Raw genomic sequence first — 15,257 nt, forward strand, 5'->3', positions numbered from 1 at the left:
GATGGATAAAGTCGGCTGAACCAGGAAAAGCCATGGGCCTGCACATACCCACATACCTGTAAATCGAGAAGGAACGCGAAGAAAGAAAAAAAGACAAGCGGAGAGTGGCAAGAAAAGAATGAGAGGGGAGAAGGAGGAGGAAAGAGAAGCCGCCGCATCATTCTTTCATCCTTTCACCTCCTGATCTGTTCTTTTCCACCGTCTGGTCTTCCTATCGTAGTCCCTTTGTTTATCGCCCTTAACATAGTCGACTGCGCCCGTGTTTGAATTATCTTATCTTGTGACATGAGAGAGATTGGAAAAGAAAATTGATACCGCGGCAGACAACGTTCGCAACGTGAGGACCGAGGGCATGCAGTCCCCTCGGCCCCCAAAAGCTACAAGCACGAGAATTCCTGCCCCCTTCCATGAGCCGTCCTGAAAGATACAAAGTGCTATAAACCGCAGCTCTATTTTTCTCTCTTATGCATGTGATGAATAACCACCATCCCAGTGCCAGTGATAGAGATCAAAACAAGCTCAAGACCGACCAAAGAAGCCAAAAATTTCGCAGAAAGAGAAAAGGGCTAGAGAAAAAGACAATCCTCTAGAGATCGTCCTCGAGGAATTTGTAGGCAAACTTGAAATCTGCCTTCCTGCGATTCATCCTAGGCGAAAAGTCAGTTCATCGTTCAAGACGCAACAAGAAAAGAAGGACGTACCACGTAGACTCATAGTCAAAGAATCGATACGTGCCCTGCTCGTACTCCTCTGTGATGTTCTTGGGCTCCTCATGTCGCTGGAACCAGGTCTGATATTGCTTGTGGAAGCGCCACGATTGCGACTTGAGAGCCTTGGCGGCGCAATATTGTTGATAGGTGCCCTGGCGGTAGTAGAAGGCGTAGAAGAGCGTGTCAGTGTCGATGCGACTGTAGAGTCGCTCGTCGTTGAATATGGGAAGCGGCTCCTGCGGGTAGTGCGAGGGCGTGTAGTTGTACGGTGATTGCGGCTTGTAGTGGAAGGGTTTCTCCGCGTCTGCTGGTGACGGGCAACATATCCTTGAGGCGGCAAGCATACGTTCGTCGATGGGCTGGTGTGAGTCGACTCGAGACTTTGTGGCATTGAATGACTCTAGAAGATCATCCAACGATGAAGGCAGGTGATAAATAGACTCGTCGTCATCGTGATCCGCTGTCTTGGCGGCATCGCCATTGGTGAGAGCAACTCCCGAATCTGTCGGTTGCTGTGACGGCGTATTATTGGAAGGAGCAGACTTGTCTGTCGGGGGCGGTCGCGCCACAGGGTCTTGGCTGACGGGCGATTCGGTGGGCGGTGCAGGTGCCGGTGCCGTGGCGGGCGCAGACGTAGCAGCAGTGGCGGCAGGTGCAGATGCAGATGCGGAGGCAGGAGCGGGCGTGGGCGCGGGTGATCTCGTCAATGCTTCCGAAGGCTTGGCGGGCTGCGGTGAGGGTGAGGGATGTACTGTAGCCGGTAACGACGGGGTGGTGACGGGAGAGGCGGTCGAGCTTTGACGATTCGGCGCAACACCAGGTGGCGGTGGTAAGGGAGCAATGCCAAGCCCGTTCTTGTCGCTGGCTGCGGCGGCGGCGGCAGCTGAGGCATACTTGAGCGGCTGCCCCGTAGGTATCGTCGGTAACGGAGCAGGCTTCATGGCTGTATGAGAAGGGCCATTGGAGGTGGTGGGTGTCGACGTGTTGAGTGTTGCCAGTGCGGGTAGTGGAGATTTGAGCTGCACAGAGGGTCTTCGCGCAGCTGCAGCGGCGGGCTCGTTTTTCTTATTACTCGGTAGACTCGAGGTCCTGGGGTTGTCGTTTGTTTCTGTCGTGTCGTCCTGTATCGAGTGTGCATCCTGCGAAGACATGCGATCGGCGTCGCCGGTCATTCCGAAGTTCTCTTCTTCTGCATCGAGGCTCAGATCATCGTAAAAGGTGTCGTCCTCGGCGAAATCCACTTCCTGGTTGTTTTCCACGTAGTATTTGATGCTGTCTTCAATGTCCTTGACGGGATCCATATCCAGACTGTCGTTTTCCAGCAGGCGCAATATCAACTCGAGCTTCGTCTGATGCCATTTGTGCGTTTCGACTCTCTCGCCGAGCTCAGCTATGCGTTCCGCCTTGGCCGTGTCCTTTTTCTTCTTCATTGTCGCCTGCAGATTCTCGGCTTCGGCCTCGAACGTCTCGATTTGTCGCTCGAGCTCCTCGACCGTGTCGGACAGGAAATTGCACATGTTTTGTTTCTCCTGCTCCCTCGGGTCCAGTTTGGCGGCGGCGGACAGACCTTCCTTGGAGAAGGCTTTCGTCTTCATCTCCTTCTCGACCGCCTTGAATTTCTCCATGCATGTCTCGATGGCTTTGCGTTTGTCGAGCAGAGGTTTCTTGTCCTTGATGTCGTTTTGAGCAGCCCAGGCCTTGATGGTATCTCGCGACCGCTGCAGCTTCTTGATTTCTCTTTTGAGTGTTTCCTCTTGCTTGTCTCGTTGCGATTGATTCGTGGACAGCATGAGTTTCTCGTAGATGCCCTCGAATTGCACAATGCCTTCGTCGACCTTTTTGAAGGTCTTGTCCATCTCCTGTTGCAGCTTCCTGGCCGCCATTTTGAGTGTGGATGGTGTTTCCGGTCTTGTATCTCGGCTGTTTTCTTTCCCGATGTAGCCAGCGCACGGCGCAAGGGTCGTTGGAGGTGTACAGAGGAAGCGCAAAAGGTGCACAAAAGGTACCCCGGTCGGCGCAAACAATCAGGATTGGACGGGTGAACGTGACTTCGTGGCGTGTGTCGTAATGTGGTGTTCACAGGGCGGCCATGTGACTGGAATGCGATTGAGGGGAAGAGAGAGAGAAGACGGACAGAAATTTGGCTCAGGTTTGGGGGGTTGAGCGAGTCGGAGAGGGTTGTTTGGGTGGTGCGAACAAGCAATGAAGCAATCAGTGACAAGGCCAGCAAATGCATACCAAGACAACCTGCAAGCAAGCACAACTTTACTGCACTCTGCTGTACACGCTACCGTGCTGGCTGCTGTACAGTACCTTGATCACATCATAATCACCTCACTTTTACATGTTTCCTGTGCATACACTTGATTGAATTTTATCATCAATACCTATCTTAAGCTATTCGAATGTGCCATGGTCGCTGTCTCTTCTCTTGCACACGACTGTAGATACTGCTTGACCTGCGCTACTGTCTCGCTGGTTGAGGCTTCGCCGACCGTTTGCTGAACCACCGCCCCGTGGCAGCGCCAAGCATCACTCGCTCACTCTCTGCGGACAAGGTGCGGTGTCTTGAGCTCCACGTAGAGACCAGAGACCAGAGACCACCGTCCGCCGAAAGCTGCGTCGATCACCGATCTTGCAGTCGTACTGTACTCGTATGTACAGCACAGTTCAGTACAAGCACAGGGTGCGTGCCCGTGCCGCCGATATGATCCGCGCCGCTTAAGATATTGCCAAGATTTCCCGCTCCTCTCTCCACGATTTGCTAAGGTACCTTATGTATGTGCTGTCACCATGTGTGCGCTGTCTCGAGTCCCGTCTCCAATGACCGCAGCGGCGACACTCCCGCTCGAGGCATCTTAATAGTGCTCGCTGTGCTAATATGCTCCAGGAATAAGTCCTTGAGAAGTCATGATCAAACACCCTTTAGGCAACTGCTCACTCATTGGACTGACCTAGCTTCGTCCATGTTGCTTCCACACTATGTACAATAAATATATATCTTTTGTCATCCTGGAACTATGCCCAGCATATTGTTCAATGGCGAAAGAAATCCCTTTCCCTTGCTCCAGTGCTGACATTGAATTCCAGAGCATGACAAGATGAAGGACCAATTGTTTCGAATTGAAAGGAATCTCCATCTATAATAGCACCCGGGCGGTAGGATACAGGGACCTCCAAAGAGGGTGGCCAGCCAGGACATGTGAAGCTTCGACGTCATCTCCGAATGGTCACCTCCCAAGGAACATTCATCGAACTGTCCTCTGTTCCACACCCCCTCCGTCTCTGTCGTGGGTACTCGAAGACTTAGCCCGCGTGTCTGTCTTTCTCTCTCTACCCTCACCGCCGATCAGCTGCAAGGTACGACGGAGTGGCCATCCAAAACCTCCAACACACCTCCAAGACAAGCAACAAGCGAAGGGCATCTGTGTGGGGTATGCGTCTTGGCGTCACTTCCCCTCTGTTCCTCAAGCTTCTACCGCCCAGGCCCTGGCGTGAGGTAAATACTTTCTGAGCTCCAAATAATTAAATCAAGCGGCCGTCCCGACAATCATTTGCTCTTCCCACTTACTGTACCTCACAACTTGTCGCATACCGCAATTACTCGCCTTTTTGCAACATGGCAGCCGCTAAGCGTAGTCGCGTCTTCTTCGACATCACCATCGGCAAGACCAAGGCCGGCCGTGTCACTTTCGAGCTCGTAAGCCTCTTTACTGCATGATCATCCTGTTCGACATGTCTTGTTGACATCTTGTAGTACAACGACGTTGTTCCCAAGACCGCTGAGAACTTCCGAGCCCTCTGTACCGGCGAGAATGGCAATGGCAAGTCCGGCGCTCCTCTCCACTACAAGGGCTCTGGCTTTCACCGTGTCATCAAGTCCTTCATGATTCAAGGTGGTGATTTCACCGCTGGCAATGGCACCGGAGGCGAGAGCATCTACGGCGAGAAATTCGACGACGAGAACTTTGAACTCAAGCACGAGAAGCCCTTCCTGCTCAGTATGGCGAACGCTGGTCCTGGTATCTCATGTCTTCCCTGAGCAATTTATCCTGTAGGCTTACAATCCGCACAGGCACCAACGGATCGCAGTTCTTTGTCACCACTGTTCCTACCCCTCATCTCGACGGCAAGCACGTCGTCTTCGGTGAAGTCCTCGCCGGAAAGAGCATCATCCGCACAGTTGAGAACATCGAGACCGGACCCAATGACAAACCTGCCAAGGACTGCATCATTGCCGACTGTGGTGAATTGACCGGCGACGAATACGAACACGCAGCAGACAAGGTCCCTGATGCTACCGGTGACCCGTACGAAGACTTCCCCGAGGATCAGAAGAAGGGCGACGAGGAGCTCTCGACCGCCGAGGTCATCAGCATCGCAACCGACCTCAAGACCAGAGGCAGTGACGCGTTCAAGAAGGCCCAACTCGAATTGGGTCTTAACAAGTACCAGAAGGCTTTACGCTACCTACACGAATGCCCAGAACCACTCGACAGCGACCCACCAGAGACTGGCCCGCAGCTCAACGCACTCAAGATCGCCCTTCACAGCAACAGCGCGCTATTGCAGATCAAGTTGAAAGAGTTTGTCGATGCTGAGTCCTCTGCCTCCAATGTGCTTGCCGTCTCGGGCGTTAAGGGTGCCGAGAAGGGCAAGGCTCTGTACAGACGCGCACTCGCCAGAAAGGGCCTCAAGAACGAAGATGATGCTGTCAAGGACCTTGAAGCTGCTCTCGAGTGCGTGCCCGGGGACGTTGCCATCCAGAACGAGCTCAATGCGGTCAAGAAGGCGGCAGCCGACAGAGCAAAGAAGGAGAAGGCTGCTTACAGCAAGTTCTTCACCAGCGATTAATTTGGTGGATAATGACTTTTTACGAATACCCTTACACAAAAGCTAGTACCCCCTTCCCCCCAAAAAGCAAGACTCAGGATCAATGCATTTTATAGACACAGAAACGCACCAGGCGAAGATGTCATAGACTGACTGCATTTCAACTTCAATTACTCCCAGTTTCCATACCCCGTTGTACATCGAAGCCTATACGGCCCGAGGTTCATCTATGTGTGTTTGCCGCATGCATGCAGCCTTGTCCGCATGCAATTTCTTATACCCCAATCTCCGCGCGTGCATACACCAAGGTACTTTAATCATCCTTCACTTCACCAACCATTCTTCTCGATTCCATACGCAGCCAAGACGAGATAAGCCGAGCCGCAATATTACCGCCACCTCAAATTGCACTCTGAAATGCACTTTGAAGTCTACCGTACTTGTCTTCCGCTTTTCTCTTACTATTGTCAATGAAGGAATTTTTGAACGTCGATTAGTGTATCTCCACATCTCGAATTCGGCGACATTGTGGAGTAAGTTTAATACAACCGTGCAGGCATACAATTACAGTGCCCTGGTAGAGCAAGTCTAGCACAGTACAATAGCAAGCAGGATGTCAAAAGCGACGGCAGGAGATGCAGCGCTGCGTGCCTATACTACAGGCGAAAACACAATGTCCATTGCACTGCTTGTACAGTCCTCTGCCAATAATTCACAGCATGGAGTGCCTAAACCATACCTTACCTTAGGCGACGCCGGCGCGTATAGCGGGAAGAAGTGCGCAGGCTGGCGTACCGAAAGGTTATACCAGTATGTGGAAGAAAAGCACTTCGTCCGGTGTTGACTCGGTTCGGTAATGGGTCTGTTTTCTCGTACAAGGTTCGACCTTGGTAGCATGGGTCGTGCCTGTTGCTTGTGCAAGGTATCCGGGAACCACGATGACCATACACAATATTAAAACTCAGGCTTGCAGGTGAACAGCATCCTTGCATTGGTCGGCGTTTGTGTGTCGCGCGCCAATCATGATGGATGCAATGCAATATCTCGAGATCGATCTTGGCAATCATTACACTGCAAGATCGAGCTACCAAATAGACATCTTATGTTTCATGATCCTCTCACCATGATCCCAAGGAGGTGGTGCACATCGCGTGGATGACTTCATTACACCCATAACCCGAAACCATGGCATATCAATCTGTCTACAAGGTCTTATCGAATCCGGTCAAAAGTAAAGCACAAAAAACAAAAACACATTCCAAACTTGACCTCTCCTCTTATCCAAGATGAGTTAGAGTCTTCCGCTTGCTCGGTGACTCGCTACAAAAGGACATGCTTTGCCGTCACGATAGACTTTGGCGCAGCGCCAGGTAATCTAAACTTCTTTTCGTCCGTACGGGAGTGCTTCGCGCAGGCTTCTGGCTTTATTGCTGTTTCCTTGGTCAGGGCTAGGCCTGTTCAAGCCAAGTCTGGACACTTGGTCGAGCGCTTTGTTCTATCCGACCTGTGGTTCTATTAGACTCGTAAATGGGATGGGTCAGGAATAAGATGAGCACCTTGGTTAAGTGTATGTAAGCGCCGAGGACAGGCCTCCAGGACCAAAGTCCTTCGACTGTTACATGGATGATCGTTCGCGTTCATTAGAAACAACGTCTTGGCAGCTGGCTCTTTGTGTTTCGATAATGACAGGGCAATGATAAAGGCTAAGCTTTGATTTACACATGCAACCACCAATGGGAGAACAACGCTTGAGCACATCGATCCTGAAGCTTCTTAGGATTTTCGCGACAGCTGACCTCTCTTCTCTTACGACATCTATAAGTACGACCGAGTGCTACCTCCGTATGGGTAGGGCGGGGAGCAGGATTGCGATACTAGCAATCAAGGGCAAGATAGGAGAACACCAGGACGTTGTTTTCACCCGCTAAGCTATCTCTTATCGCGCCATGTGCTTGTAAAGAACGGTAAGTGGCGCATCGCGCACGCGTGCTAAACTGTCTCTATCCCGGCGTCTTGTCCGCGCACACCTTTGCCGGGTAGAGAGGGGGCATCATTTGGGATCTAGGGTAAAGGTAAGCTTCTCTATCTCGCCCATAGAGCTTGTCTCGCCCTTGTGCATGATGAAATAACCCCGGGCTATTGGGCGCGTCAATTTCTACCAAACGCGCCCGTTTTGGAGCTCTACCTTACTTTTCGCAGTAGTGTGTACGCCAGGTGAGGCGAGGATTTACCCGTACATAACATGGACTTGTTGTCCTGCTTGCCCAGCGATGGCTATATTCCTCTTGTTTTCCCCTTTGGTTGACTGTGTCGTCACTCATACTCCTACTAATCCTACAGCCTGCTACACATATTACTATATCAAGCATATGCATTTTTGCTAACCCTCTGCCTACTCCTGGAACCAACCGTCGGCTCCCGAACAAGTCACGAACGCATGTCTCATATTCATATCGGGAGGCCAAACGTTTTCGTTCATTACTCTGAGACAAGCCCGAGACACAAATAATCTTCGAGTATGTGGAAGCCCTCGATATCTTCACACAAACCATGGCTTGAGCACAAGAGCGCCTCGGACTCGGAAGAAGTGGGTGTGACTCGTCTAGGCTGTGACATCGACCTTGCGCATAGCCGTCTACCCTCTACGCATCACTCTATAGGCACCTCAAGTAAAAAGGGTGCAGGTGCCGCCGTCCATCAGGGAAAGCATGCTCTCCAGGTCAACATCGTCACGCAAACAAGCACACCCAACATGGATTCTCCGGTCGTCCCGAGCGGACGACTCCCAGACATTGATGGCATGCACATGCTGACACCGCCCTCAACACCTCAATCTAAAATTGTAGAACACTTCCATGCAAACCCTCATGTTCAGCGGCCTGTCCTCTCTCACCGAAGACGCGCGAGCTCAGACTTCTGCTTTGACATCAAGAACATAGAATTTGACCTGAGCGATGCGCAACTTCTCGGAAGCGGTCTCTGGTCCAAAGTCTACAAACTAAGCTCCAGTATTCCTCTTCCCGGATCATCTTCTTCATGCTCGGCGGTGGTACAAGAGGACATAACCACTATGGCCTGGCCACCGTCGCCTCCAATGTCCATTCGCAAAGATCGCTATCGAGCTGATAGTGGCTTGACTCCTCCAGCCACTCCCCAAAAGCAGACTTCATTCCCGGCTTCATCGTTATCTCTCCCCCGTGCACTCGCGATCAAGGTCGCCACACGTGACGATGCTCTACCTGTCTTCGAGTCCGAAGCTAAAGTCCTCACTCACTTGCAGTCCTGCTCGCCTGCGGCAAGCGAAAACTACGTCATCCCTTTCTATGGCCTCTCTATCCGCTCGCGTGCGCTTATCTTCCAGTGTGCAGATGGCGGTTCTCTCGAGAGTCTGATCGCGTCCACTGCCTCGCGATCGACAGAGGAAAACCTACAGCTCTTTCTGCACATCGCACCACAGTTGATCGAAGGCTTGGCCTTCCTGCACAGATGTGGAGTGGTGCATGCGGATATCAAGCCTGCTAATATTCTGCTCTCCCGTACCACAGACGCTGCTGCACCTCGTGCAAGATTCGCGGACTTCTCAGCATCCTTCATCTCCGAGCCGACGGCCGTGACTGCTGCGACTGGTGGAGGCACATGGGCCTTCATGGCACCCGAGCAACTTTCCCGAGATGCAGCACTCGCTTGCCCGACCTTCGAGTCAGACATGTACAGCTTGGGAGTGACATTGTTGTCCTTGCTCGTTGGCGGAAACCCGTTCGCGGCTGTCGAGGACCGAGGATTGTTCATGTTACGCGAAGCCGTCAAATTCGGCGATGCGCATGGATTTGCGACGCGAGAGCCTGCGTTTGAGAGACGACTAGAAGTGTCTGATGAAGTGTGGAAGCGCGATAGTGGACGTGTTGACAGAGGTGTCACGAGCACGTTTCTGGAGGAGGCACTGAGGAAGAACCGAGAGAACAGAGGCAGTGTGGCTGAATGGGCGGAACGTGTGAGGGAGGCGCTACAATGACGACCTCCCTTGCCCTCCGAGTTCCCGACGTCTTGAGGGTGTAAGAACGACTTTCCATTTATTGGTTGTTCATACTACAGCTTGGATTATTGTTTCGAGCGCGGTGTTATATGCGTTTGATGTCCCGAACCAGGGTTTTTTTTTCTGGGGCCTACCGCGTCAAGGCAGAGAGTACTTAGACAACGACCAGGCTCTTCGCCTGCATGCTTCTCGTTGGCTTGTTGCTTTTTACCTTTCTTGAACCCCCTATTGACGACTTACGACGACGACGACGACGACACCAAGATGTCTACCTCATGCCGAGGCAAGAGCCTTGGTGGAGATTGCTCATGTTACTTGTCTTGTTTCTTGCTGTTACGCTATTTATCGAGTCTGGATTGATGGCGAAAACATATTTTATGATACCCTCGCTAAGCTAGTAGGCAGTGGATGCTACACTATACCAGAAATTGGACAGACTTTATATACACTTCGGACTCTTTGACAATTTCAAATTGGCTATATACATATGGCTGTCTTGAGCGAGTTATGATGTACATCGATCACATTATTGCGATTTACGATTCGAGCCCGAGTGTGGTAAGGTACAGTAAGGTAAGGTACCTACTCGTGAGGTATGCGATGGTCTTGGCAGTATGATGCATCGAAAAGCAAAGATGGAAATGGAAACCACCCCGCCGACTCACCGCCTTCCCGAAACAAACTGGCGATGACACACGATCGGGTTCGCCGCCCCTCCACGTCCGCCGCACACACGACATCTATACCTCTTTCCATAAAACTTCCACTCCTCTCACCATCGCACATATTACCTATCTTAGTTCCCTTGCCACGTAGCATATCAATTCACCTAACCCAAAAGTTCGTTTCTGAAAGCTTCAATCTTTCAGACCATCACAGCTTCATCACCGAAAACATCTCAAAAGTAGTCTCTGACATCATCTTCCAATATGTCTGACTGGGATACCGTCACCAAGATCGGAAGCAAGGCTCGCAGCGGCGGCGCTGGTCCTCGCGAGACTGTCATCAAGGGCAAGAGTGCCCTCAATGCCGCTCAACGTACAGGAGCAATCGTTGGCACAGAGAAGAAGTTCGGCGCCGTCAACGTAAGCTCCCTTTTCTCCCGTCACAGAGCTCTAAACTCGACCCAAACTCTTCGCACACAGCACGATCCAAGAGCAACAGGATAAGACATGACTGATAACCACAAAACAGGCAGCACAAAAGGGTGGAGAAGGCCAACACTTGACCAAAGTAGACCGAAGCGAAGACATCGTCGCTACGAAAAAGGTGCCCGACGATGTAGCAAAGGCGCTACAAACAGCACGCGCGAGCATGAAGAACGCCAAGGGAGGCACCATGACGCAAAAGGACCTCGCAGCCAAGGCATCCGTTGATGTCAAATACATCACTGCTCTCGAGCGACCCGGTGCCGACTTCCCCGCCATGGACTTTGTCAACAAGATCCAAAAGGCCGCCAACGTCAGACTCACCGGCACGAACATTGGTGGACCCATGTTCGGTCCTAAGAACAAGAAGTAAAGTTGAAGAATATCTAGTGTTTTGCTACGCTTGTGTTCTTGTCTTCTACACGATCATCTTGTCTACCCTTTGACTCGGAAGAGAGGGACTCTTCTAGGGAACACATGGATTCGATGGAGATATGACGCTGCGGACTTTGGCTTCTTTCTCGCCTATCACCGGCTGCGCATATGAAAGCTGATCCGCATACTTCCCCAAGAGGAAATGGCCATGTCTTTTCTCTTTGTTGTGGTATGACTGCACAAAAACATGATGCATGACTTTGGTCTTATATATTTTTGAGCGGGCGTTTTTGGCTTGTTCTTAGAATTAAAGTCATGACGAATTAAATGGGTTTCCAACTACTACACAAATCAAAGATTATTTCCACGAGGGAATGAAGGAGTGAAGAATATAAGTTCCTGCTTGCTCTTTTCGCCTCTTTTCCGCCGTTTGCTTCGAGGGCGCGGATTCGCTCGAATTAAGATGATAACCATACAATGTTCCTTCCAGGGCCCACTCGATGGAAGTTTTTCCAACATCATGTGCTTGTAGACGATGGCAAAACGACGACGACGGCGTCAATGCTGGCGCTGATGCAAGGACGAACTTCACCCGAGACGCAAAAGGAAGAAAGAAAAAGGGAAGGAATCGATCCAAAGGGTTAAGAATACAGATGCCTACCTACAGTACCCATGCCGCCCCCCCTTGATAAGATACACATAGCCCTCTATGCCTCCATCATCAGCGTCATACCTTTTTCATACTCTTAAACTGTCTGACTTTTGTAACTCTCCTCTTGTCTTCCTGCTTTTCGTTCTGGTGTGGTTCCTATCCACCACCCGGAATAAGATGTACAAAGCCCCAAACGCCGAGGGTGGAGGGAGACATCGTCTCGTTCTTCGGAAAAGTCTGCTTTTCTTTTGGCTCTAATATGGCTCTTGCCCACTGCTAGATAAGGTTGAAAATGGAAATACCGATCCGCAGTGTCGAAGGTTGGGAGGTTTTTCCTTTTTGTTGTTACGAAAAGTCTGCTTTCGGCCCTCCTTCGTCTGTTTTTCTCGCCTTCAATGTAGGTTCTGTGCGGGCTGGGTTTCTCTGCCCTTTTTTTCTTTTCTTGACTGTTTCTGCTGCTCCTGTTTTGTCTTTGCGTGCTGTCAAGATGTCCGACAGCTTTCTTGCGACATTGTTTTGCTGCTTTCGATGGCCTGGTTCGTTGGGACTTGACGTCGATGACTTGTATGCTAGGGGCGAGAGAAGGGAGTGGAGGCCATGGCGGTGGAGTACTGAGTGATTGAGTAAGGAGGCGTCTCAGGCTCGTGTGCTGATCTGGGGTCTTCCCTTTTCTCTCTGCTTGGTCTGACGAAGTATGTATTGATCTGGTCGTCCCTTCATTCCTTGCTCGGTCTGATGAAGTATGTGTCTCCGTCGCGTGCGCGGCTTCGCTGTCTGCGTTTGCTGTGCCTTTGGTTTTCTTTGACGCACGGTGTGAGGATTCTGACAGGATGGTGTAGGAGCGGAGATCATGAAGGCACGCGCCACATGAGGCATCTGCTTCTGGCCCAGTGGCTGATCGGGACAGTCGACCCTGGCTTCCAGTCAGAGATTTAACGTGGGTGTCTTTTTCGTCTCTGCTTTCATTTCTGATGAATCTGGTCCTTGTCTTATCGTTATGGCGACATGGCGGCAAATTGCTGCCTTTCAGCAGCTGAAGTAGAGCAGGCCGACCTGGAGAAAGGACGTGTCCGTGGATCTCTCTCGAAGGGAAGACTTGAGTCAGGGCTGGCGGCCATGATGTTCGATCTTTCTTGCGCATGCGTAGCGAATTATGGACTCAATCTACCATAGCAAATGCCCCTATACGTCGAGTTGTCACCCGTCCGAATGGACACTTGACCTTGCAGAGGTGCTGCCAACGTTGTCCGCTTGCGTAGCTGATCTCAAAGAAAGCCAGTCCTATTGAAGCCGAGATGCGATACACAACCGTCGGGCAGAACTGTCGAACTAAGGAACCGGTGCGCCCCCCAAAGCTGATCATCTATGATGCATCGTCGTCGATATCATCGCTATAGTCTTCCATACCCTGCATGTCATCTTCATCGTAATCGTCGTCGTCCCCATCCTCGTCGTCTTCATCGACATTGCCGTAGTCGTCCTCGTAACTTCGGTATGGAGCCCTTCCTTGTTGTTGAGCATCTCCCATATTGTGTGCTTCGCACTGTGTTATGGGAACATAATACGGCTGGCTGATACCTGCTTGGCTCATCGGCATTGACATGTAGCTTGATGTGCCATAGGCTCGCTCAACATCGCTGCCATACCTCGCCATTGATGGATGAGACTGGAAGTCAGCATATGGTGCTGGAATATCATGAGCGCTGCTCAGTGTCGTCGGCACGCTATAGGTTTCTGTGGTTAGAAACGTCGGGACGCATCGCTCATTGGTATATTCTCCAAGCTGCGTGGAATGCTGAGAGTGCTGGATGTTTGCAAAGGCTTGCAAAGCCAGGTGGCTGGTGCCGCTCATCGCGTACGATTGATCATAGCCCATGGGATAACTCCCGGGGTCGTAGAAGAGTGTAGACTGCTGCCGCTGTGGCCATGCGACAGATGCGTTTGACGAGGCACGCGATGTGAGAGAGAGATCTTGTGCGTGTCTCCCGGACGGATGTCGATGATGCACGTCCACCACAGTCATACTCCCTTGGACTTCCTGCGGTAGTGAGCGAAGTCGCGCTGGCGGTTGTTCATCCTGGGCGCCTTGGCCCGTGTGCAGATTTGGTGTGCTACTAGATCTGGTTAAGGAGGCAGCACTACTGAGAAACATCAGTACAAGGACATCTGGGTCTTGGGGACAAACCGCGTGACGTACTGCGATGTCTGATGCCTCTTCAGCAAGTCAGATCGGTGAAAAGGTTTGTTGCAACCTGCGACTTCACATGTATATCTCCGAGCCTGATGAGTGAGCTCATGCCGCCTGTCGAGAAAAGTCAGCTTAGTGTAGTGTTCAGTCAGGTCAAGCGAGTACTTGCTTACTTCCTGTGTTCGTTGCGAGTATAAACCTTCTTCCAATTAGGAGGAAATCGCCAGTTTTGTTCGGTCGCAAGAAGCGTACCTTGCCGCAAATACTACAATTGTGCACTCGCTGTCCCTTCAAGGCTCGTTTCGCCCTCCCTGTCTTAGTGAGTCCGTTACCCGCGGACGACACACCCTTGTTGTCGGATCTTATCATGTTGTCCTGGTCCGGATTGTTCTTTCTCGTGTCTGACGAGTTCCTCGCAACGGTTCCGCGATCCCTGTCTCGAGCGGTGACTCGAAACTGGAGCCAATCAAGGGCTGTCGTTGACATTGAAATGTGACGCTTCGGCATTTCTAGAGTCCGCTTCGGAGGCAGAGAAGGGTTTGCCATACTCAAGGCAAGCATGAGTCCTGCAGAAGACTAGAACGATAAACAACATAAGACTCAAAACCAGGCACTTCCAGTTGGACCTGGAGGCTGTCTACGATATCACTGTAAGGAAGAACGACAGTTCGGGCGGGAGCAGCTCAAAGTAGGGGCTAGAGATGAAGCTGATATGCATATATACCTCTTGCAAGATTGGCTGTGTCAGGACATGGGTCAACATGTAGGTTAAGCGGATGCCCATAAATCGATGCGAGATCAAAGTGCCTTTAAATTGACCACATCGAGCATCATGTCGCTCAAGTACTCCTCCGATGATGAACCATGCCATGTGTCGTCCATACCTGCATAGATGCAGAAGAAGGTGAGAGCGTGCCGATCATTGGTGCCGTCCATGCATGTGTTTGATGGGCTATTTATTGCCGGCTACACGCTAGGCGGATGAGGCTTGTAGCGTAAAAGCAGTCTCTCAGCCATCAAGCCCAGTTCTTTGGGTCTGGAGTGCCAAATAAGGCACTTTGTGTTACCTGGTCCATGTTGCGCGTAGCCGTTCACCTATCACGGACATTTGCCTTCTTCAGGGAGACGAGCTGGCGCATCGTATCTGACAAGTACCTTGATCACGGAGTATGCTTTCATCTCTCCAAAGGGCAGGAGGGTTCATGATGACAAAAACCAACAACCAACGGAGACGCCGTGGCAGACCTAATCATTCTGGCGAATTCACGGAAAATCGCCTAGATCTTCACCGATGATGACACAAGTGCTGTAGGACCTA

The 15,257-nt window shown here is 51.3% G+C and overlaps 4 protein-coding genes across 6 annotated transcripts; 2 read left to right on the forward strand and 2 right to left on the reverse strand.

The window, feature by feature from the left end:
- Positions 1-586: 586 nt before the first annotated feature.
- Positions 587-2,593, reverse strand: AAFC00_000885 (uncharacterized protein; the record flags this gene model as incomplete). The annotated part of the gene is made up of 2 exons (XM_069347615.1): positions 587-647; positions 702-2,593. 2 exons carry the CDS (start codon positions 2,591-2,593, stop codon positions 587-589), a joined length of 1,953 nt encoding a protein of 650 aa, XP_069203459.1.
- A 1,736-nt stretch (positions 2,594-4,329) lies between these two features.
- AAFC00_000886 (uncharacterized protein) lies at positions 4,330-5,564 on the forward strand (the record flags this gene model as incomplete). Its single annotated transcript, XM_069347616.1, has 3 exons — positions 4,330-4,410; positions 4,468-4,732; positions 4,786-5,564. The coding sequence occupies 3 exons, from the start codon at positions 4,330-4,332 to the stop codon at positions 5,562-5,564; spliced, it is 1,125 nt and encodes a 374-aa protein (XP_069203460.1).
- Positions 5,565-10,505: 4,941 nt separating this feature from the next.
- AAFC00_000887 (uncharacterized protein) lies at positions 10,506-11,097 on the forward strand (the record flags this gene model as incomplete). The annotated part of the gene is made up of 2 exons (XM_069347617.1): positions 10,506-10,661; positions 10,771-11,097. 2 exons carry the CDS (start codon positions 10,506-10,508, stop codon positions 11,095-11,097), a joined length of 483 nt encoding a protein of 160 aa, XP_069203461.1.
- Positions 11,098-13,114: 2,017 nt separating this feature from the next.
- AAFC00_000888 (uncharacterized protein) lies at positions 13,115-14,500 on the reverse strand (the record flags this gene model as incomplete). 3 transcript variants are annotated; one of them, XM_069347619.1, is made up of 4 exons in its annotated part: positions 13,115-13,892; positions 13,949-14,053; positions 14,113-14,138; positions 14,192-14,500. In XM_069347619.1, the coding sequence occupies 4 exons, from the start codon at positions 14,498-14,500 to the stop codon at positions 13,115-13,117; spliced, it is 1,218 nt and encodes a 405-aa protein (XP_069203464.1). The 3 variants fall into 3 exon arrangements, with proteins under 3 accessions (XP_069203464.1, XP_069203463.1, XP_069203462.1); XM_069348531.1 differs by having other exon boundaries at positions 14,192-14,485; XM_069347618.1 differs by having other exon boundaries at positions 14,192-14,446.
- Positions 14,501-15,257: the final 757 nt, after the last annotated feature.

This window comes from Neodothiora populina (assembly GCF_041146345.1).
Source record: "Neodothiora populina strain CPC 39397 chromosome Unknown canker_contig_12, whole genome shotgun sequence".
In the NCBI taxonomy this organism is placed as follows: Eukaryota; Fungi; Ascomycota; class Dothideomycetes; order Dothideales; family Dothioraceae; genus Neodothiora; species Neodothiora populina.